This window comes from Mytilus galloprovincialis, chromosome 3 (genome assembly GCF_965363235.1).
Source record: "Mytilus galloprovincialis chromosome 3, xbMytGall1.hap1.1, whole genome shotgun sequence".
NCBI classification, from domain to species: domain Eukaryota; kingdom Metazoa; phylum Mollusca; class Bivalvia; order Mytilida; family Mytilidae; genus Mytilus; species Mytilus galloprovincialis.
In genome coordinates this window covers 58,973,979-58,998,552 of record NC_134840.1, presented here as the reverse complement: position 1 = coordinate 58,998,552, position 24,574 = coordinate 58,973,979, and the positions used below count along the sequence as shown (strand labels likewise).

The 24,574-nt window shown below is 30.6% G+C and overlaps 2 protein-coding genes across 2 annotated transcripts; one reads left to right on the top strand and one right to left on the bottom strand.

Annotated features, from left to right (window-relative positions):
• Positions 1-924: 924 nt before the first annotated feature.
• On the bottom strand, positions 925-12,795 carry LOC143068467 (putative serine protease F56F10.1). The gene is made up of 10 exons (XM_076242560.1): positions 12,537-12,795; positions 7,804-7,985; positions 6,617-6,753; positions 5,812-5,907; positions 5,088-5,223; positions 4,432-4,546; positions 3,587-3,788; positions 2,846-2,936; positions 2,107-2,318; positions 925-1,326 (listed from the first exon to the last, which is right to left on the bottom strand). Exons 1-10 carry the CDS (start codon positions 12,756-12,758, stop codon positions 1,217-1,219), a joined length of 1,503 nt encoding a protein of 500 aa, XP_076098675.1. The 5' UTR covers positions 12,759-12,795; the 3' UTR covers positions 925-1,216.
• Positions 12,796-12,862: 67 nt separating this feature from the next.
• LOC143068468 (uncharacterized) lies at positions 12,863-23,885 on the top strand. Its single transcript, XM_076242561.1, has 5 exons — positions 12,863-13,038; positions 21,626-21,793; positions 22,380-22,491; positions 23,015-23,075; positions 23,801-23,885. The coding sequence occupies exons 1-5, from the start codon at positions 12,913-12,915 to the stop codon at positions 23,883-23,885; spliced, it is 552 nt and encodes a 183-aa protein (XP_076098676.1). The 5' UTR covers positions 12,863-12,912.
• Positions 23,886-24,574: the final 689 nt, after the last annotated feature.

The following is a 24,574-nucleotide window of genomic DNA, read 5'->3' as shown; positions in this document are numbered from 1 at the left end:
CATTTGTGTTTAAATAAACATAGAAAAAGTTTTATATTTTACAGGTCCCTTAACCAACAAAGGACAATGAGGGTAACTGCAATTGTTAATTTTCCATGTGTGTCAATTTGCCTTAGTGAAAAGGTGCTTTTATCCCGTTAATCTCTCTAAAACATCTTTGCATTAAAAGTACAACTAAAAGTAAACGGACAAAAGTGATCTCGGATAAAACAATGTCAGACTTGAAGACATTGGAGAAATTGGAATTAGACGTTCCTATACAATCCGCCACACACATTATATTTGGAGACGGATATAAATATTTAAAGCATCTTAGTTCTCTTAATATCGGCAGATGTTATTATCCAGTATACATTGATGCAAAAACTTTCCAGTTTCTTCCACGTTTGACAAAAATTTCTTTTGTCAAAGTGCTGACTACTAGGCTACAACTTCAGGTGGGCCATATATATAAAGCAGTAAAACTCTTCCCATAGTAAGGCGTTGATTTTACATGATGTATACATATGAAGCCACTTTTGGTTAGAATAGAGATGTTAAATCTAATACTTGTGTAGAGAGAGTGCCACACTCTCTGCACATTTTCCTTGCAACAACTCTATTAGGGGTCTGTAGGTAACCTGTTGCAAGGCAAAATTTCAGTCGCTATTCAAGACCCCCTGATTTTCCAGTGGCAGTCCTTATTCCTCCAACTTCTTCTTGGACGTTCGCTATCACAGGACCTAATGATTGCACTTTTTGTTAATTTGTTTTTATCCTGAACATGCATGCAATATTTGCCACTGGATGTAATGCAATCAGCAATCAATCAAATCCATCATGACATCGTTGCCTCACCTACATCTTTACCATGTCCATTTTGTCAATGTCAGACCAAACACAGTATAGTAAAAAGTTATGGCTTGCAAAAAACAATAAGTAATGTTAAGCTTACATAAAAACATTTTAATTAACAAAACAATTGAGAATTATATAAATATAATAATTATAATGTAAAAATAAACATTTCAGGTAGAAATAAAAATTGGCAAGATTTATCAAAATGCATATAATGTATACTATTCAAAATCTTATACATAATCACTGTTCTCTTTTCATTAATATCATCTCTTGACTGTGATCCTAGCTGAGAACTGCATTCATTTCTCAAATTCATCTGCTATATATATTGTTAAACCATGTGTATCAAATGAGATGCATTGTTCCCACTGAGTTGTCATGTGGTTAGCCATTGACCAATCAGGGTATTTATTGTTTTTCTTGACTCAGTTAGTTGTGGTGGATCAGCTGGGGTAGATGGATACATGTTAGCACAGTGGGCCGTACCTATATAATATAAAATGATCATGTATAGAGAACAATATAAAACATTTTTTTCTCAGGTTTATAGGTCAAATGTGTAAAGTTTATGTTGAAAGTGTTTGGTATCAAGGTCTTTAATAATACAGTCATCACAAAACTTAACATAAACAATACTCATAAAAATGACATCCATGTTAGATGAAACTTTAAAAAAAAAAAAAAAAGGAATACTTTAAAAACATATTGACCTTCTATCAATAGTTTCTGAGAATATAACCTGTCAAGTGAACCCTTTTAATTTTCATACTGTTGGTCTTTACATTCTATTTGATGAATGGTAATGATGCTTTTGGTTTATTTGTAATTTGTTATGTTATTTAAGTCTGAGTTCTACTTAAAATCATTTTGTCTTGGTAATGCCAAGATATATAAAATGATTGAAGGGTGTGACAGCCAGTCAGAGATGATATTGTTAGATATAATTGCTGAACATGACTCAAAAAGGCTATATAAAAAGATCATCAGTTTTTGTAGATGCTTTAAAAAGCCTATGATTTCTTTTAATGCATTCATTTTCAGTTATTTTTCAGGTATTCTATGGAAAAGACTTCACCACAACAGCAAATATTCATGTTACATGTAGATGGAATTTCAAATACATTTACTGAATATCAAACTCTTAATTTATATTTTTTTTCAATTGTAAAACTAGCAAGTTCTGAGTAGATAGATACACCATGGCTTTTGATTCTTTCCAAGAAATGTTAGATTCCTTATAAGAAATGTAGGCAAGAAATAACTTACCGTCAATATAAATAGTAGTGAAGTTTTGATCTGCACTGGTTGTAGTAAAACTAAGAGCATGCCATGGATCTATAGAACCATTAGGGAAGACAATGTTTGTAGGCTTCATGGCATATGCTCCATAATTAGTGTTTGTCCTGTTGATTCCTTTCTGTATTAAATCAGCATTAAATTTGGCTCCAAATATATCAATACATTGCTGTATAGAGAAACTGAAAGTATAAATCAAAAATATTTTGTTGCTGCTTTAACCAAGTCCATATGCTTTCGACAAATCAAAATATGAAACATTGGGTTCATTTTAGGCTAAATGTGTCACTGATAAAAGGTATTCCCTTGATTCCATTTTAAGAGTAGTTCCATAATTTAAATAAGGCCATTAGTTTTCTTGTTTGAATTGTTTTACATTGTTATTTCAGGGTCTTTTATAGCTGACCATGAGGTATGGGCTTTGCTCATTTTTGAAGGCCGTACAGTGACTTATAGTTGTTAATATCTGTGTTATTTTAGTCTCTTGTGGAGAGTTGTCTCATTGGCAATCATACCACATCTTCTTTTTTATATTAAAATCTAACTTTGTAAAAAAAAAAATTCTAACACATTAAAACATTTATTTCTTATCTAATTGTATAAACTGGATATGAATATAATGGTTTACTTTTACAAATTGTGACTTTAACGGAAGGTTGTCACATTGGCACTACTAACACAACTTCTAACATCTATGAAAGTGCCTTACTTCAAAGGAAAACCGGTAAATGGTTGATCTTTCAAATCTGAAGTCTGATAAAATCCAAACTCTGTACATGTCTGGTACATCCACTGACGTCCTGAAAAGAGGCAAAAGTGAGAATAAATAAATAAAATATTGTAGGGCAGGCAGTTATGACATTCACAAATTTCCAATCCTCAACGTTAAACACAGTTAGCACATATTGTCTTTACCATGTTTACAATATTAATTGCAGCCAAAATAAATGAAAGGCTATTTTATTTCATTTTCATACTCATTATACAACATGCCAAATATTTATTTTAAAACTAGTTTGAAGTCATTTGTTAAAGTAATTTCAAATAAAAAATTTGTAAAATCTAAAAAAAAAAATTGTAACTGTATATTTTCTCACCAGAAAACTTGTCCTCAACAGGAGCGTTTCAGGGGTTGATAAAACATCAAATTGCATTCTAAAATTTTTGGATCAGAATCCTTTTTTCCCTCATATACCCCAAAATTCAATTGCCATACTGGTTGATAAAAGGATAATACATCAAATAGACATTTCTTAAAGTAGGTTAAAGGCAGGGCTTTCAGAGAACAAGAGGATGTGACTGGAAAAAAAAACTTATGCCAAATATGGCAATGGCAAACTTATATGACCTTACTATTGGTAAATTAAAATGTAAAAGATGAGCAAAAAAATCAGTATAAAAAAAATTATAATTTTAAATAGGAAAAGTTATACACATATGTGTTTCTTACCGCCTTCCGCAGCACTACTGTTCCAGTCAGTTTTGGTAAGATCATCTATCATATTTTTGTAAGAAAAATCCATACATTTTTCTGAATATGTAGTCAACATCAAAGTGTTAACAGCTGCATATCTATTAATAGGATCACCACGGCCAACATCTTCCATTATGTTACACAATGTATCAACAGTTATATTGGTCCCAACTGCACCCTGTAAACAGAGTAATATCTTTAACATTACAAACAATATCCAATGTGTTTATTGCTATTTCTTATACATGACATGTGGATATAAAAACTATATCCTTTTAAAAGCTGCACAGAATAATTTCAAGTTTGAAGAGAAAAAAAAAAGTGACATTTGAGTGTTCTTTTCTGAATTTACAGGTACAATGGCCATATCAATTGATTAGTGACAGCACCTATCAACTTGAAATTGATTAAGTTTGGAATTCTGTTTTCAGAAAGAAAAAAAATCTAAATCTTTAAAAATGTTACCCGACATAGAGGTAAATTTAACAAGCTATAATGTGCAAATCAATATATATATATATATATGGATTATATTTTTGAAAATGACAGAGTAAACACAAGATTAGGACAGTATCAAGATGCTTTAGAACAATGTTATCCCATATTGCTATATAATTTTTTTAATGTTGAGGGGTATATACACCCTTTTTTTAGATAAGAAAAAAAGCATCCTGTTTTGCATAAAATTATAAAAAAGATGCCTTACTAAAGTTATTATTTTTTTGCTATTACCTCTATTTCCATAAACACTGCATGGTAATTAAAAGAAAAATATAATGGTAAATAAATTATTATTTTAATTTTTAGGAAGTGAAACAAACCTCAAAAGCCCTGTTATCTTTATTGTACTGTACAACACCTTCAAAGTTACCAGCCAAATTAGAGTAAAAGTTAGCTACATCCTTGGTGTTAGCAATATCAATATCATCACACAACCTACAAAATATCAAACTTCTTCTAAAAAACAGAGAATAAAAGAAACATGTGGAGTTGCACAGGTGTAAAGAAAGTAAATGATATATTTTATCTAACCAAAATAATGCGAGATAAAATTGAAAAAAATTCTGGCCAAATTTGGCTAAAAATGAATAAAGAAATGTGATTTTTTTCATTATGGACTACTGTAATGCTGTCAATATAAAAGGACATATTATAGTCCTATAGCTGTATATCCAGAAAAGATCTGACAGTTGGTTTGTTCAAAAGTATGTTCAATCAGAATCTAGAACAGCATTTGGCAATGAATTCCTTAATGAAGGTTCTTAGCTACATTACCCTTTTCAAGCCTTGCAATCATCTCAAGGCATTTCAAAGGAGATTATTTTTTTAAAGTATGAAAAAATCAATAAAAATGGCTGACTATTGCTAACACAACTGCTCACACTTATTTTTTTATGTCAGGTAAGATTAACAAAATTTAAATACTTTGGCTGCATCAGCAAAACATTGACACAATGACATAAAATGAAATACAAACTTGAACAGTTTTTTCAGTTGCTTTCTTCCTGAGTCTGTCTGAAGCATCTTGCCAACTGTCATGTGTGCTGTTTGAACCATCTTATTACACATTGGACCAGTTGTTTCTAAGGCTTTAGATACTACATCTAAATATTCTGCAAAAACACAAGCCAAATTACATAAATCAATTGATTGAAATCACTGGTACATAGATTGGAATGGTTTTGTATATATTTTAACATTTTTTAAGTCTTTCATTAAGGTATGGTGGTTGGGGAAAATCTAGATTTACCATTATTGCATATAGCTGCATAATTTAACCGTAGTTCTTTAGAAAGATATCAATTTTTCTGTAAAAAGTGATTCTGATAATTCTCATAACAATTTCTTTTAAATTGCAATTTAATATGTTTCATCATATCTAGTTAATATTTTCATTTCCATAATCTTATTATGATGGTTTTATTCTATTGTACAAAGACCAGAAAGAAAAAAAAATTATAAGGCAATATCTCATATTAAATAAACATTTCTGTATTACAAGATAATTTATTAAGTTTGCTCAGATTGCATTTTGGACCTAAATTACAGATGAGAATGGCAATGATTTTACATATAAAATAGACCATGTAGTAGACTAGACTTTAATTTTTGTAGTATAAAAATTTATTTGATTTCTTTCCTTAAAAAAATCAATCTTATTTATAAATCCACTTCATATGAAAGTAAAGCTATTTTCTTACCAACAAAATTTAGAACAGCATTTATTGGAGCACTAGTTGCAACTGCACCATTGACTAAATGTGGATATTTTACTCTAAACCAGGCAGACAGGGAACCTGAAATATACAAATATCAATCTATGATCACAATACATTCTTTATTTGTTTTCACTTTCACTGCACTGGATAGTATCATTTCAATGGGGAAAACTATTCATTGCCAGCTCACATATAAAAATGGTTTTCTGTTACAAATCATGATGTATAGTTTTATTTGTACATGTTATGCTGCCCATCAAGGGCCCTTGATTGGAATAATAAATATTCTTATTCTTATTCTTACTCTCATTATGCATCCAGTTAAAAATCTTGAAAAATTTTACCAGTTTTTTTTGTGTTTTTTTTTTGTTTGTTCATTATCTATACAACCATTAATACAGAATTAGTAAAAAATTAAAAGAACAAATTGTAATTTCTTATAAGTTATCTCAACAAGTTTTGTGATGGAACCTATGGTTGTCTAAAGTATGTATCGTTTCTGTATTTCACTGAAAATTTATGTTGTAGGCCTAACTTTCCTTTTGTTTATTCTCATGTTTGTTTGTGTAGTGATTGCATATTCAGAATTGTACTAATACAACTTGTTAGTTTTTGTGATACCTATTCATTACAATTTTTTCAAAATAACAACAACAAAAAAGTTTTTCCTGTGTTATATTTTACAAAATTCTACAACATTTTATATACACTATCATGTTATTATGTTACCAGTATAGGATGTCCTAAGAATTGCAGAACAAAATAATACATAATCTGAAGACTTAACCTGGATAAGATCCACCAAATGTAATAAGCTTGTTATGATACAGTTGATATTTATCTCTGGCATATCTTATAAAAAAGGCTAAATCTGCTAAGGCCTGTTCACTGCTGAGGTAATGCAGGTTCTCTACACTTGTATCTCTGAAATAATACACTACTGTTTATTAATCATTTGATATTTATCATTCAAAAAATGAATGTAGAAAACCACTTCAATGATTTTTAAATAAAACTTAATATTCAAAATAATCTATTTTATTGTTCTATCTAATCCTATTACTATGAATAATGTTTTAATTAAAGTTACCAATAATAGAAAAATAAACAAACAGTTCACTTAACACTCAGCAATGAACCTTGAAAATGAGGTCAAGGTCAGACAAAACCTGTGAGACTGACATGTACATCATACAATATTTCCATATATACCAAATATAGTTGACCTATTGCAAAAATTATATGTATTAGAAAAAAACAAAAAACTCAAAATCTTAACTCTGACCACTGAACCATGAAAATGAGGTCAAGGTCAGATGACAGCTACCAGTTAGACATGTACATCTGAAAATCATAATATATAAAAAATATAGTAGACCTATTACATGTATTGCAGTATAAGAAAAACAGACAAAAACACAAAAACTTAATTAAAACTGCCTAATCATGAAAATGAGGTCAAGGTCAGATGACAACTTCCAGTTGGACATGTACATCTTACAGTACTTACATACAACAAATATACTAGACCTATTGCTGATAGAATCTGAGATATAGACTTGACCACCAAAACTTAACCTTGATCACTGAACATGAAATGAGGTTGAGGTCAAGTGAAAACTGTCTGACAGACATGAGGAACTTGCAAGGTACACACATACTAAATATAGTTATCCTATTACTCTGACTCATAGAGAGAAATTAACATTACAAAAAATCTTTACTATTTTTCAAGTACTGGTCACTGAACCATGAAAATTAAGTCAATGACAATGGACATGTGACAGACGGAAACTTGGTAACATGAGGCATCGATATACAAAGTATGAAGCAGCCAGGTCTTCCACCTTCTTAAATATAAAGCTTTTAAGAAGTAAGCTAAAGCCTCTATCGCTGTATGCTATCCCTATGTTGAGCTTTCTACAACAAAAATCACAGGCTCATCAAAAACTCACAATTATATGAGGAACTTACTCAGTAGGATGACTTTTACCATAATATCTGTGCTCTAACTGGAAACACATTGCATTATAAGTTTTAGCATATTCTATCCACATCCCTTCCACCATCCAGACAGGACTTGCTGTACCCTCACCTCCAATCATAATAAAAATTGGACCACCATCTTTGTAAAAGGTATCATTTACAAAATATCTCTGTAAATATCATGAATATTAGAAATTAGCATAAGCATGATAAAGAAAAAGTAAGAGTAAAAGGAGCGCTCGAGAGAGAAAAGTTCTGAAAACAAAATGGATGTTAAATACAAACAATGGTTTGAATAAAATAGTATTTCTTTTTATTATATATTAATATATCATATAATATTAATAATGCAGATTAAAGTTTACCGTTTAAATTTTACAACCCTTTCATTTATGGACATTTTTTACTATTGTACATGTTGTATTTAATTTAGTGCAGGAAGTGAACTTTTCAACATTACAGATTTCATTTTGGTTTCCATAACATCAGAGTCAGACTTGAAGTTCATAATTATAAGCGTTGTAATATCATACAGTTAAACAATAATCGTTAACTATAGCTAAAAAATTTAACAGTTTAAAAGATATATTTCAGAGTGTACACCAAATCAATTGCTTTCTAAAATTCTGATCAGAATGCATTCAGCCATATACAGTGGGTTTCATTGGCATACATGTGATGGACTGTGAAACTCAGACCAGGAGATTTGGAAATTTTGGTCAGGAGATTAGGACTCAGATCAGGAGGTTTTTTATCAACTTAAATTTTGTCGTAAATGTAACCGTATGATGTAGAAATTGTGTTTTTTCTTCAATTTCCATCAAATTGTAATATGTTTATACGTAGTACCCTTATTGCCTTTCTATTTGAATAAAAATAAAATATTAAGAATAATCTGTTTCTTGTTTTGTTTTGTTTTTGATAATTGATTGTTCACTGCTTGCAAATGAATCATCATATTTATTTATCTTATCTGTATAGATTTGTATTATCTCCATCTCCTTATCATTGGTAACCGTATAGACAAATAAGAAAGAAATATGCTTAGTATACATGTATACTTGCAACATGATAAATTAATTAGAAAAATAACAAACACTAACAATAGTACTGCATTGTTTTTAAGCATTATGAAAGTCATATTTCTAAAAAAAACTTAAAGACTCACACAGTGTAAAATGTTTTGCTATCTTTTGCTTAATCAATAAAATCTTAAATACTGACATAAACAGTTCTCGATCCCAAGGTTTTCATAGGAACTAAACTCACTAGGATTTTTATTCGGTCTTCTTTTTTTCTACATACAATGGCAGCAGTCCTGAGGGATTTAATTAGAACGTACTCACCCCTTCTCGTCCAATGAAAAGGCAGTTTTTTCCCCTCTAATTTTCATAGTACATGGTTTTCCATGCACTATGAAATGCTATAAATAAATGACTTTTCATTGTCAGTTAATTATAAAAGTGAACTCTTAATAACTGCACTAACGAAGTGTACAATCCCCTGAGGCATTTCCCATGGAAAAAGAGCCTACTGATTAAAGATGAGGATCAAAGATTAAAACAAAACATTTTGAATTTTGCAAATTTTCATGCATTTTCTAACGGTACACATATATAGAATAAACAAAAACAATTTGGTTAAGGATGAAGGTAAAATAATACTTATTTAATGTGTATACCCATGATACCTGACATTTGAAGGAGTTTTGTTCTTTCAAGAAAACAATGCCAGTCTGCTGATATATAAAACAAAATTTTTTTTTGGAGAAACACAAATACATGTAAATTTATCAATAAAAAGTAAGCATTTAATGTTGAATGGTTTGAATTTAAATATTTATACAGTGAGTTTTATATGTAAAAAAAAAAAAAGTCAAATTTCAAAAAGGGGATTTATATAACATTGTGTTGCTTTTTAAAATAAAAAAAATCTCAAGATATATAAGTATTAAATTTTACCTTAAGCAGAAGAAAAACAATTTATCCATACGGTCCTCACAAACTATGTCCAAGCTTTTTCATTCCATCCATTGAAATAATGATTACCTGTGTTTTACATTTAGTTCATTATAAAAAGTGAACTCTTATTCAGGTTTGAAAATTACAATGCGAAAGGATAATTTTGTAAGGTCACTCGAAAGTGTGAATAAGTTCTAAATTGGTCAGACAATACTTGGTCATGTTTTATGAAGATTTAAGCCCTCGCCTTGGGCTTAAATCTTCATAAAACATGACCAAGTATTGTCTAACCTATAAATAATTTATAAATTTATATTTTTTTATTGTCCCAAAACATTTAAATTCATTTAATTACCATCCTTTTATGATTATTTGATTAAAATATTATTCATTTATAGTCTTTTTACAATTTACATTTTTAAAATAAAGCAAAATAACTTAAAACAGGATAATTCAAAGGGAAGTCACAAAAATGTATTTCAATTATCAGCTGATTATTTCCAAAACACAAAGTTTTTATTACACAACGACAGTAAGCCAGAGATTCCTTGAATGCCAACATCTTTTGATCTACCGACAATTTACCTGTAAAATTATGTTGGCGTTCAAGGAATACGTGCAAGTAGTTATCACAACAAAAGTGCATGCTTATCAAAACAATCATACTAATTAAACAGGTAGCTAAATCTAGTTCATGTTTGTTAATTTGTTGAAAATCATATGTTGCTGCTCCTGCTTGAACAAACATGGATTCTCTTTTAAAAAATGAAACTTTTAAAAGTGTTGCATCACAAAGTCAATATGTGCATATTGTCAGGACAGGAATTCCAGTTTGCACAAATTCTACAATAGACTCTATGGGCTCTGAAGATTTTTTTCAATATTTCTATAGTTGTGTGTGCTGTAATATCCTACCATATTACTGATTAAATTTCTTGAAACTTTGTATCTCGTGTTAGATTACTATTTTGTTTATTTCAGTTTGTTCAGGATATTTTTTTTTTTGTTTAATATACAATTACACCTTCTTTTTTTTTATTGTAAGTGACTCGTAAAATAACATTGTTTAGTTGTTTGTCATGTTCGCAACTCATCTGAATTCTTGTTACCATATTTCATGAATTTTCTTGAAACTTTTGTTGAGTTTCCAGCTTAGAAGTTATCAAATTAACTTAATTAATTTTTTTTTTAATTTAATTAAATGTACAACTGAAATCTTCATATACTTTATATTAACTAATAAAATATTTAAATTGATATGGAACTAAACAAATTTCGTATATTCTTTATTTTGTTTGAAATAATTGTACATGTATTAACTGATTAAGGTGGTACCTAACACTACAGGGAGATAACTCTGTCAAATCAGCCAAACGTTTTAATTACGTTGTGTTGTACAGGGAATAATAAGCTTCTCAAAGATCAAAATTGGTGTTTGTCAAACTGCTATACATGCTATATAACCAGTATCATTTTTCTGACAAAACGGTTGGTTCAAAATTTTTATAATTTTCATAATTTCGTTAAAGGGTCAAGGGTCAAAGTAAATACTTTGTCAAAATTTCATCAAAATTAAACGAGCCAAATTAATTTTAGTGAAAGTGTTAGGTCATTGTAGGTACCACCTTAAACTAAAATTTCATTAATTTTTTTAATATTTCTTATGTTATTAATATATTCATTCCAAACATATTTTTTTGATAAAAAGTAATAAAAAGTTTTAATTTTCTTTATTTCTTTAAAATTCATAATAATTTTACCCCTAAAATCTACTATTTTTCCTTATGAGAAAGTGATAAAATGTTGCATTTCTATAAAGTTCATCAATTATTTTTAACAGTTAAATACTTATAAAAACACCTATTGTTATTATATAAACATCTATTCAAATATTTTTGTTGGCATTCGAGGAATAGTTAAGATGAAAATGTTGGCATTCGAGGAAGACACCAGCCAGAGGTAAACATCGTTGATTACCAGTATGTTTGACACCCAAGCTGTCAAGTGAAGCCATATAACTATACATCTTCTTTGACTTACAGGTAAAATTTAACACAGGTGTGAATTACACCCGTACGGTAGTAAGAATTTATCAAATATGGAGGCTGAAAATTTCCATTCATGAAATATTTCATACACGGGAGTTTTTTCTCCTAAACAGGAGGACAGGAGGAGACCCCTGAAAAGGGATTATTGTACTCCCGTCGGGAGGTTCACATGTAAAAATGTATGCATTGAGGTCTAAGCGTGACGCATGATTGGCTGATTTGTTTAAAGCTCGACCCATAAAAGTTGAATAATTTAGCCTGAAAACAGAAACGAAGTCTGGTGGGACATGTGTAATAACATGCGCTATTATGGCAAAGAGTAGCGGGATATAGGGTTCTCACTAAACAATAAGCGGGATCCGAGATCAAACTACCCACACTCTCCTCCCCAATGAGACCCCTATACACATGATACAGGTTGATTGTAGATTTCGAAAAAGAGCAGGCTAATGCCGCTACAAGGCAGCACTCACACCCGCAAAGTGGAAAGGGATTAATATAAGTTGCAAAAATTTGTTTCCAAATCCACTATAAATAAATATGTTTAAACTAAAACTAACAGGTTGATTACTACTGAACTTATGAAAATTTTAAATTGGTACTTCTTGAAAGGTAATAAAAATAATATATATATCAGGTTACCACAGTAATTAAACACAATTTAGACAAGAAGGTAAAAATAAAATAAGTTAAAATATTCAATGGTACAAACTTGTTCCCAGTATGATGTATCAGCATTATTAAAATGGTCCAATTTTTGTTTCAGCCACATGTCAGGAGGCAATTCTTCTTTCTTTCCATTCCATTTTGGTACTCCAAGCATACCACCTTTTGGTCGCCCTCGAAGAAGTTTAGGAATACCTGCATTTACACTTAAAGAAAGCACAAATGCAAGAAATAAAGTAACCGGTAAAACTTTTGGAACATCTACCATTTTGAAGGGTCATGTGATGCTTGTGACCTCAAACATATGATCAGTTCTCTAGGTTTATCGTACGATTCGAGCCTGCAACAAGAGAACAGTAAGTCATGTGATGAACGGCGGGAAAATAACACATGGTATTCTGTAAATGTAAACACAAACTGAGATGATTATCAATATCAGGATAGAATATTGGAGGTTGACAATGCCTGCAAACGAATATGAACAAGTCCGATTGAAGAATCTAGAAGACAACAGAAGAATTTTGGCTGAGATTGGATTAATCAATCCAGTAATTATTTTCTTAATATTAGCCTGACATAGTGACCATGAAATTACTATATATATGGACCATAATTTGGTATTCGGCCTTTGGTTTCTTTTTGTATCCTTTTTTATAAGTTCTAAAATTTTAACTTTTATTTTGTGGGTTGTGTTGGTGTTAGAATAGTATGAATGGAACAATTGAGTTTTTCGAGAAAAAATTAATACATTTTGATTCACCGTTTACGTGACATGAAACCAAAAAGGAAACCAATCTTTATTTTCTTTATTTTGCACAATATAATTCAAAAGGCATAAATAAACACCATTACTAGTGTTACTTGCTTCATGTTAATATTTAAAATCTATTTTCAATGTTATATTAAATTTTTTTTGAAACCTGACAGGAAACCATTAGAAACCGAAAGCATTTTTTTAGTTTTATTTTATTGCAAAATCTGCTTAAAATAATCTGAACAGTATACTTTTTCTTAAAATCCATCTTAAATGTAACAGTATTATAAAACTCCTAAATATGTGCTTGTTTTGAAAACAATTAGTACAATTTATTCAGAATTTTCCATATTTTCTTCATCGATACAGGATACCATAATCGTTGTATCTTGATGTTTAAGCCAAAAACATGTATTTATATTTGGTTTTGATATTCCAGTTATATACAATTTATTCCAAATCATTGGCAATGTAACATTCTTTAAATCCAGTAAAGAAAAAAACTTGGAATTAAAATCTTTAAAATAGGCACAATGTGATACTTGTGACCTGTACACCATCTACATGGTTTCCACATTTTAACCTACTTTAGTGGGCTGAAATCAATAAAGTACTTCCTTTCAAGTCATGCATGGTAAAAGTTTACTTCTCCTTTGACAAGTTTATTGCTTTTCTGATAAGTGTTTGCAGAACATGAATAAAAAATATTAATTAAAAACTGTGACAAAGATGCCAACTTTGTACATTCCAAGTGTAACGGTATATTAACATGTATTTTTTATTAAATTATATTTATTCACCTAAAATATCCAGTAATATTTACTGCTGAAGTTAAATCAATCCAACGAGCATTGGTGCAATGATAAGAGACGTAATTTCGATTGATTTTTCCAAGGACTCTTCACGTCATTATCGGGAAACGAAGTGTGTTCTAACGTCTGTCAAATATGAAATCGATTTTGTCAAGTCATTGGGCATTTATTTTCACACAGGATCGTATGTAACATTATGCACATAGGAAAAATAACAGACCACCGGCGCAATCTCTTTGACAATTGTATTTTCCTATTTTAAACAAGACGAAACAAGTCTACAGATTATGTTTGCTAACATCCCGTTGGAAACAAAAACAATGTTTAGACCTAGTATTTCGTACATCCGGCCGTAATGGCGTTATCACATGTTAGTCACATGTTTCACGTATGACCGGAAATGATTAGAACTTAAGGACAAAAACAATTTTAATAAATAACTGGACTTCTGTTTCGTGTGAAATGTAACGCATAACGATAACATCATTTTCTTACTTAATTATTACGAAGATCAAAACAAGAATGTAAATCATCTCTGATTTACCTGTTTGAATATCTCGCGAGAGTTCATATTTGCATATTGTTTTTAAAAATTCTATTACAACAAAGCAGATTACATCATCTAAAATTTGTGTTACGAAATCGGACACAAAAGTCACGCCACTGTTCTTACATCTGCTACATAAATACTTATAGTTCTCGGCATTTTCTTCTCACCATTCTTATTGGTCGATGTTCTTTGTTATTTGAAAGCAAAAGTTACGAATTTGCCGGTGACGATTATCTATAAATCAGTCAGCGTTATGCTCTTCGGAATGTCGGAAGCAAAAAGTAACGCGAGAAACGACACAAAAATACGGTTGTAGAATCTTTGAAATTCGTATATGGGCAGGAATTCGCTAATGCTACTTTATTGTGACATTGTAAGAAAAAAATAAAAATCATTATAAGCTTCTAAATTTTTTACAAATTATTGCTACAAATGGTGTCCTTCTATTTGTCACCAAAAAAAACATTTTTAAACTTGCGTCAGTTTGGAACCAAAGCAAATAATGAATTTGGAGCATGTAACATGGACACTTTTTCCAAATTGAGATTAATGATTCCTTAACTTATTCAACATTCAATATCATATATATTGATCACAAAACATTGTCTATCATCAAAAATCTAAAATGTATATTTTCATTTCTTTCAGAAATTTTGTGAAAACAAGTTTCCTCTACTTTTCTGTCAATGTTACATGCAATGTTTAAGAGATAAATACAGTAAGAATCATTTTCTTTCTGAACATGTAAAGGCTCTTTTTCATTGTGTTACCCTCACATTAAAAAATTGTATTAATATTTTTGCAATTATCTCATTTCTGTCATAAAATAGTGACTTAAATGTTGCATGTAACGTGGACACAAAAAATATGAATAATGAACCATGCCAGAATTGACCTTAAAAGATATAAAAAGCCTCCAAACAACCATCTGAATGTAAATTATACAATTATACTGCAAAATTTCTCATATATGATATTATTTAAATAGTGGTTAATACCAAAACCATTCACCTAAATTTCAGACAGCAGACATATTTTTTAACTATACCAGTAGTTATGCTTGTTCATGGTGGTACACTATGGAAGGCTAAATTAAAAGATATTCAAATGTCAAAATAACCAGAAAAATAAAATTAAGACCAAAGATAGATCAATTGATGAAGGAGTCATCCAAAATTTCCACAACATGAAACATTTTTATATCAGTAAGTAAGCAACCCGTTTTTTTTATGCACAGGGATGAGATTGATAAGAAGACAACCACACAACCATCAGCATCCACGAAGTTTCTCACTCAATAACTAATACTGACAAAGTAAGGGTACAAAATGATTACATGTATCCCTCATTCATGTGACACAGTTATTTACACTTAAAACTAATAGTATGAAAAACCAAGACAAAACATGGACAAATCTACGAGAGGTTGATACAGCTGCATTTATTGAGAATCTTATTTTCAATCGTTTACATAACTTCTATAAAGAACAATTTGGGTTTCATCTTTGAGGTTGTTGTCTGATAGACATATTACCCTATATCTCGTTTTATTTCTGCTGGTTAATCTTACATTTATGATAACATTTTAAGGTTTAAACAATAAATTTTATTTCAAACATTCAAAACAAGTTTCTTGTTTCTTGTTTTCTGTCTCCAACATCTTCAACTATCTATCTGAAAAAAGGAAAAAAAAACAAAACAACAATTAATCTACCCTCAATCAGAACCAAAATCCATGCATAGATTATAAAATTTACAATAATATAGAAACTCTCAAATATCTTGTTTCGATTTTTCAATGCCATTTCATCTTGAAAACTTGTTACCTAAACTACAGAAAGCCACAATTTAAAGGGCCTCATAATGACCAGTGTAAAACAATTCAGAAGAGAAAACCAACACCCATTAGACCATAGTCCTGTTTTCAACTTTATTTGGCCTTCTTTTACTTTTTTGTTTCATTAGCGTCACTGAATAGTCTATTGTAAACGAAAAGCGTTTCTGGCCTTCAAAATTTCAATTCTGGTATCCATGATGAGTTTATTATTATTATTTTGAAATCAGAAGGAGCCTGAACCTCTTATAATGCAAAAGATATTCTGGAATGTCAATTATTGGCATAACAATTAAAAAAAAAATGTTACAAATTGAATTCCTCATGATTTCTATAATGAGCATCAGTAAATACACATGATACATGTGTTGACTGGTGAATGAAAAGGGATAAATAAACAAGATTTTAAAATAAATATCTTCTACACTGCTGTAGAATGGTCAAATTGGAGATCACTAGTATGTCTGCATACACAGTCACCATCATCTGGTTTTCTGACACATAACTACTATCTGACTGACTGAAAGGACCGTCAACACCTGACTCACTAATAGGGACCTTATCAGACTGGCCAACACAGACATAATAATCTGCCAGGCTGATAGGGTTATCACCATTTGACAGGCTGAAAGGGATATCACCATCTGACTGGCTGACAGGGACATCACCATCTGACTGGCTGACAGGGACATCACCATCTGACCGGCTGACAGGAACATCACCATATGACTGACTGACAGGAACATCACCAAATGACAGACTAATATGAACATCACCATCTGCCAGGCTGACTAGGACATCACCATCTGTTGGCTGACAGGGACATTACCCTCTGACTGGCTTACAAGAACATCACAGACTGACTGACTGACAGGAACATCACCAACTAACTGATTGACTGATATGTACATCACCATCTTCCAGGCTGACAGGGACATCACCATCTGTCTGGCTGCCAGGGACATCACCATCTGACTGGTTGACAGGGACAGTATCTTTTTGCAGCATCTTCCTGAGAGTTTTCTTCATCACATTTATTGCTGATCATCTTTTTCTTTCTTAGGTTTATATTGCTTTTTTTTATTAAAAATTGCATGTAAATTTTCAAGACCGACACCAATTTTGTTGTCAATGAAGAAAATACACTTCTAAAAGGAATATCTATATTTAGAAATAAAAATGAAGTTTGATGGTGGTAAAACAAGTTAAATTATCAATAATCTCTTTATAGAGCAAAGGAGTAAGTAAATGTTATCAGTTCTGTTCATGCGTGTAACATTGACTGAAAAGTAAAAGGTTGTATGTCAATGTTACATACATGAAGACCAGAAGATGAAAGTGGTGTGCTTAATAGTCAACTTTGGAGAAATAATATAATTGCTGCCCAGTAATATCTAATTAATCATTTAGATTATAAAATGTTATATAAATGTCTGACTTTAAGGAAGTAATACCTTTGCATGTAACATAAAAAAATCTTGACACAAAATATTGTTGTCAATGTTACTAACTAGTGTTAAAAGACAAATTAAACAGGAAAACATGAAAACGCTTTAATTTTGTAAAATAAAAATAAGATAATAACTCCATATGGCAGTAAGTTTTGTTTATGCATGTAACACTGGCCTGAACATGTAAAAGTCTAAATAATAGACTCTGGCAATGTTACATACACAATTTCTTAATGAAAAAAAAGTTTAATTTGGGTTTACTTTATACATTATTTTTTAAAATAGGTATCATAATAATAACTTTGAATATTAAAAATTAGATTAACTGTTGATTTCAACACAGTAAAATCTTCTCATGTAACACAAAAAAGACCTGATACAAAAATCGTAGTCCATGTTACTCATGAAGTTATCATAGGAGCATCAAAGAAATTGTGTGATGACAATATTTCAGATGTTAGTCATTTATAAACTCAGATAAACTCATTTTAAAGCTCATAACAGAGGTTTGGAAATCAATGCTTTTAAAACATTATAATTCTGGGTTATGTATGTAACATTGACAGGAACACCAACAAATGATGAGGAAAAATTGCTAGTCAATCAGGAAAAAAATAAACACAAATAATTAAAACTCATTTATTTCTTTAATACATGTATCATTTTAATAAAGCAAATTTAAATTTCAACAAGATTTTATTGATTGAATAATTGTATGCACATTTATTAGGTTGTAGCATGTAACCTGGACGCAGAAGATGTGTCAATGTTACATGCCTTTAAACGATAAGAATTACAAGTAAATATTGTAAAGTCTAGAAATCAAGAAAGATCAACAACTTCTCTGTTAAGAATTCAGCATAAATCTACATTTGATTTAATATTATGCACTGGCCAATTATGCTTTAAGTGTAATAAAGTAATATTGTTTTTATTCTGGTGTCAATGTTACATTTTATGTTTTGAAATTAAGTGGCCAGTTATCTTTATAATGCTGAGAATGAATACAAGTACTAGTTAATCAAATTGGCAATTAATCTGTGGTATTCCATGTAAAAAATTGATAAGGCAAACCGTACAAAAAAAAGCTTTTGCATGTATCATAGACACCTTTCCTTGGTAAATATTTTCGTGTCAATGTTATGTACAGAAATCTCTCCAGCAATAAAATGAATATCGTAAGGGTCAAACCTGTTTAAATACAAGATAAACTTATATTTTTTGACAAAATTGCAAAGCAAGTCACACATCATTATCAAAGAACCTAATTTACACAGAAAGTGCATGTAACACTTCCTTGTGAGGTCAAATTAACCTGGTCCCACTCTCTTATCATCTGCTTGATCACTGGTAGATGCCTAGTGTGAAAGATGACAAAGCCACATTTTAATGTAATTGTCAGTGGGTTGAAATGTGAAAAAAATAATTATGGTAATGCTTACTATAAAAAGTATACAACTGTTATAAAAAGATGAGTATTATTGGGCAGTATTGACACGAAAATGAAATAAATTTTCTTACCTTCTATATTTTTCAAACTTCAGTTGATTGATAAAAATCATGAAATCCAAATTGTACCCATTGTTGACACCTTTCAAAATTTGCCATGCTGGACCAATAACTTGTTTCCAAAGCTAATCAGCTAATGAAAAGGTGCATGTAACATTTGTTGACGGGAAAAGTTACATGCACTTGTCCATTTTCAAACGTATTTTATTTGCAGCAATAATCGGATTCTGTACAAAATGGGGTTTCTAAATGATAGACAGATCATTTTGCAGTTGATTTTCAACTATGATAGTAGAACAATTCTTCAGGCATATTCTAAATATGACTAGGGGTTTTGCCACTGCAGAAATGTCACACTTTTTGTCTACAGTTTTCAACTACCAGCACATAACAAGTGCTGATTTTTTGTTGATTTTTTTAATTGGATCCATTTTTTTTGCATTTGGCATTAAAGACTAACCCACTTTGATATTTAAACAATGTTTATTCTCCATATTTGCATGATTTCTTTATTTTTTAATTGGATAAACACTATTGACCCTAAAATTTCACTAGCGAATTCCTGCCCATATTTCAATTTTTTTTCTAGGGAAGAGTAGCATACACTTGTATGTTGATAAAAATAATGGCATCTTTAGATGTAGTTACAACTTTTCTTACAGTAATTCACATTTTATCACTTTTCTATAGTTATAGGAAACGGAGCCCAATAGCAAATTATGGTCCATATTTATAATTTATATTTTTATGCCCCACCTACGATAGTAGAGGGGCATTATGTTTTCTGGTCTGTGGCTCCGTTCGTCTGTGCGTCCGTCCGTTCAGGTTAAAGTTTTTGGTCAAGGTAGTTTTTGATGAAGCTGAAGTCCAATCAACTTGAAACTTAGTAGACTTGTTGCTTATGATATGATCTTTCTAATTTTAAAGCCAAATTAGACTTTTGACCCCAATTTCACGGTCCACTGAACATAGAAAATGAAAGTGGGAGTTTCAGGTTAAAGTTTTTGGTCAAGGTAGTTTTTGGTGAAGCTGAAGTCCAATCAACTTCAAACTTCGTAAACTTAATTGTTGCTTATGATATAATCTTTTTAATTTTGAAGCCAAATTAGACTTTTGACCCCAATTTCACGGTCCACTAAACATAGAAAATGAAAGTGGGAGTTTCAGGTTAAAGTTTTTGGTCAAGGGAGTTTTTGATAAAATTGAAGTCCAATCAACTTGAAACTTAGTACATATGTTCCCCATAGTATAATCTTTCTAATTTTAATACCAAATTAGATTATTACCCAATTTCACGGTCCATGGAACATGGAAAAGGATAGTGCGAGTGGGGCATCTGTGTACTTTGGACACATTCTTGTTTTTATATGTTTTAGGGCTACACACTTGATTTGTTGAGGTTTTTATTATATTTTTCTTGTAAACTTTTCATATTTAGTCATTAAACATTGTTTAAGGATACATAGAGCCATGAATTGCGTTTTTTTTTTGTTTTTTTACACCATCTAGAATAATTTATACTTGCCTTGATAATTTTTCTCTATTGTTAAAATGAGACAATATGATGTGATATGAGTACCAATGAGACAACTCTCCATCAAAGTCACAATTTGTGAAAGTTAACTATTACAGGTCAAAGTACGGTCTTCAACACAAAGCATTGGCTCACACTGAACAGTAAGCTTAAAAGGGCCAAAATAAATGACTAGTTTAAAATCATTCAAACAGGAAAGCTAACGGTCTTATCTACATAAAAAAAACGAGAAACACTAATGAACCACAAACCATTAAAATATGTTTTAACTAGCCATATTTAACCATAAATCCCTGAAAACATTGTAAAAATAGCATAACTATCTATTTTGATGGAAGAAGTATTGGCCTGGTTACCACTTTAACAATAACTGCTGCAGACATGCTACCAGTTTAGCTAATTTTGATAAAAAGCAGTTTCAGCAATGTGTATTTATTATAAGATCTCATAAATAATTCAAGAAGGGAAATTTTATTGTGGACAAACCAACATTCACTGAGATTTAATAACAAAGTATGAAAAAAGATAGATCATGCAATTTAAATTTTATTTAATTCTGGGAAAACAACATTGACCTACTTGGATACTTCTTTACAGTGAGAGGGTCAGAAATTTATGTCATATTGTACTAAAAGAGTTGTATTTTCCAGTTAAAGTAAATAAACTTGATCTAGATGATTTTCAATTTCAGTACAAATCCTTACCGAAAGTCAGCTTCAAGAAGGGTATTCGTGGTAACAAGAGAAAAGCAGAAGACAGCACTTCTAGTCGACCAGCAAAGAAGCATGTTGAATTAGACCCAGAAAATTCTGGATCTTTGAGGGGAAGTCGGAGACATTCAGCTCGTGTTAAGGGAAAGGTACATATATATGTTGGAAATTTCCACAAAAGCAATTCTGATATCTAATTGGAATGATAGCCATGCATTTTTAAGGACTTAATATTGTGCAATTATAACTCTTTCTTTTGTTGTTTAATTTATACATGGTTGAACTATTTTATTTGTTTTAAAGCCATATTGTGATATATATTGGTTGACTAAGAGATCAATTAAAAATAAATCAGTGTGAGATTTTAGTAACAGATGGTATGTTTTGGGGTAAACATTGCCTTAAACAATCAAAGTCCTAAAGGGACTGGCTTTATAGTTATCAATTTTTTAATCACTTCTTATTAGAAAAAATAAAAAGCAAAGTGGATTCGAGCACAACCTTGGAAATATCCAATAGATGAACATAAAAAAAATTATAAATGATATATATATTGAGTGATGGTTATAGCTAACTAACAAAATTTGCATAAACTGTGCTTGGTGCACGAATCTAGTATCTATTTTAAATAAAAATTATAACTTTTGTTAGTTTTATAAGTATAAAAATATAATATTGAGATGCATATAAAAAGTTTGAATTTACAAACTGACAAGATTATTTATATTTTAAAAGGAAGTGCCAACAGAAACAGAATTAAAGGAAGAAGTTGACCAATGGATTGAAGAGAATGATGCTCCGGCCAAAGTTGCACCAAATAGACCAAATTTTTACGGAGCAGTTCCAGGTAATATGTTATACAGTTTATCCAAATTTCTTAGGAGGAGGCATACCTGTTTTTCTTGTTCCTTTGTTAGTCTAATTATTGTAACATTTCTGTCAGTTTTTAATCTGCAACTAAAGTTAAAAAAGTCAAAGCATCTTAATTTGTGGCATCATCTGGTTTTGTAATACAGTGTAAATGTTCTCTCTTCCTTCAATGTTTTTTGGGATTATTTTGCCGAAATCTTATTCATGTATTAACTACACAAGAGAAATTATCCTAAATGAAAGTCTAGAGACAGATAACAAACTATGCAAAAACAGAAGACATTTATAAGTCAACTGGAGGTCATGTTTCTATACTGTAATAGTCATAGAAGTGGTTAATTGATAAGTATGGTAACACATAGCAAAAAGTACACTCATAATACAATGATAATTGAAAACATAATTTCTCTTATTTGGACAAGTGGCCATTGTTTTTGTTCAGACGGTATATTTTATCATTTACAAATTTGAATTACCATGTTGTTTTCTTTGCATTTTAGGTGTGGAAGTAGGAACAGTATGGGCCACAAGAATGGAATGCTGTCGTGATGGCATACACAGGTTTGGATGTTCTCATTAATAATGCTAAAGCAAAAAATCATTTGAAAATTTTATGTTTTTTCATTAGAATGTTAGAAGTAGAAAAGTCAAACTCCTTACAAAATCCAATACAAGGACCACACTGAGATTTTGATGCTCAAATTATTGCTTGATTTTCAAACAAAATATGGTTCCTAACTTAATATGTGTTTGGTTTACTTGTATGATACCTGTATCACCATACTAACTTCCATCATTTATCATCCAGACAGTCAGAATATTATAGAAATCCTTTTAGAATGGTGAATTTATTTCCATTTGTTCCAATCACATTGAAACTAAGATTTAGGTGAATGGAAATTAAAGAAATTTCCAAATCATCTGAAATCAGGTCAGTCAGGCTATGGCAAGCAAACCTGTTTATTCTAATTTTGGCTTAAATATTAATAAATCTTTATGGAGTCCATCAACCCCCAATTTCAAAGAGAATATTATGAAATAAAATGATTTTGTTAAGAATTATCAATTCCAATCTTGAATTCTAATTAAATGCAGAACAGGTAAGGCACACAATGATATCAGAATGCTTAGTTTGTTGTATGAAAATAAGAAGATGTGGTAGGGTCACCAATGAAACAACTCTCCACCAGAGACCAAATGGTGTAGAAGGTTTTGTAAGTTTTGGTAGCGCCATACTTGTTATTCCTCCTGATAATTAACTGAAGATAATATTTTGTGATTTGTAGGCCTACAGTAGCAGGAATCCATGCTGGACAAGATGGATCATTTTCTATTGCTCTCTCTGGTGTATATGAAGACAATATTGACTAGGTGGCTAATGTTGATTAACTAAAATTAAAGGAATAATAAAGATTATTCACTTTTTCCCTTGTCAAATTTTAAATGGATTTACTTTTATGCCCTCAATTTGAACCCACTTACAAAAAAGGTTTCTAAGCTATTTTGAAGCAGTGGTGTGGAAATGCTATGCCCGACTCGCCCGACTCGTACATTTTAACACCCGGACAAGTAATTATTTTTGTCTTGGTTGCCCGTGGACAAGTAAAATAATATACAAGACAAAGTTCAAATTCAACAAAAATATAGGATTAATTTCAAAATGTTTAAAGAGGTTTAATTTATGTAAAAGAAACCAATAATCAGCGAGTAAAAACATATATTTAAGTAAAAACATCAATGTTCATGTCAATAAATATTACATAACTCCGGAAATAGATCGATTGCCAAAATGAGTAAAAATAGGTATGCAAACCCGAGTCGCGTAATATTGCATTGGCTTTGTCCATTGACCCGGGATCGTCGATTATGTTTTATCCACTATTCACCGGAAGTGTCATTTCTTAAGATTTTGAATGAGATTCAGATTGATGAATACTTAATAAAACATCGGGCAAGCAAGACAAAAAGAATGATGAGTCAAGTCGAAAGCATGAAACGCAAACAGAGATGGTCAAGGTGTATATAAAAAAAAATATGGAAGCGAGAATATCAGACATTGT

Coding starts and splice junctions, on each gene's coding strand:
- LOC143068467 (XM_076242560.1), bottom strand. CDS start 12,758: ATGGTAGATGTTCCAAAAGTTTTACCGGTTACTTTATTTCTTGCATTT. Junction 7,986..12,536: donor ATACATCATACTGGGAACAA/GTTTGTACCATT, acceptor TGATATTTACAG/AGATATTTTGTAAATGATAC. Junction 5,908..6,616: donor ATTTGGTGGATCTTATCCAG/GTTAAGTCTTCA, acceptor TGTATATTTCAG/GTTCCCTGTCTGCCTGGTTT.
- LOC143068468 (XM_076242561.1), top strand. CDS start 12,913: ATGATTATCAATATCAGGATAGAATATTGGAGGTTGACAATGCCTGCA. Junction 13,039..21,625: donor AGATTGGATTAATCAATCCA/GTAATTATTTTC, acceptor TTTCAATTTCAG/TACAAATCCTTACCGAAAGT. Junction 21,794..22,379: donor CAGCTCGTGTTAAGGGAAAG/GTACATATATAT, acceptor ATATTTTAAAAG/GAAGTGCCAACAGAAACAGA.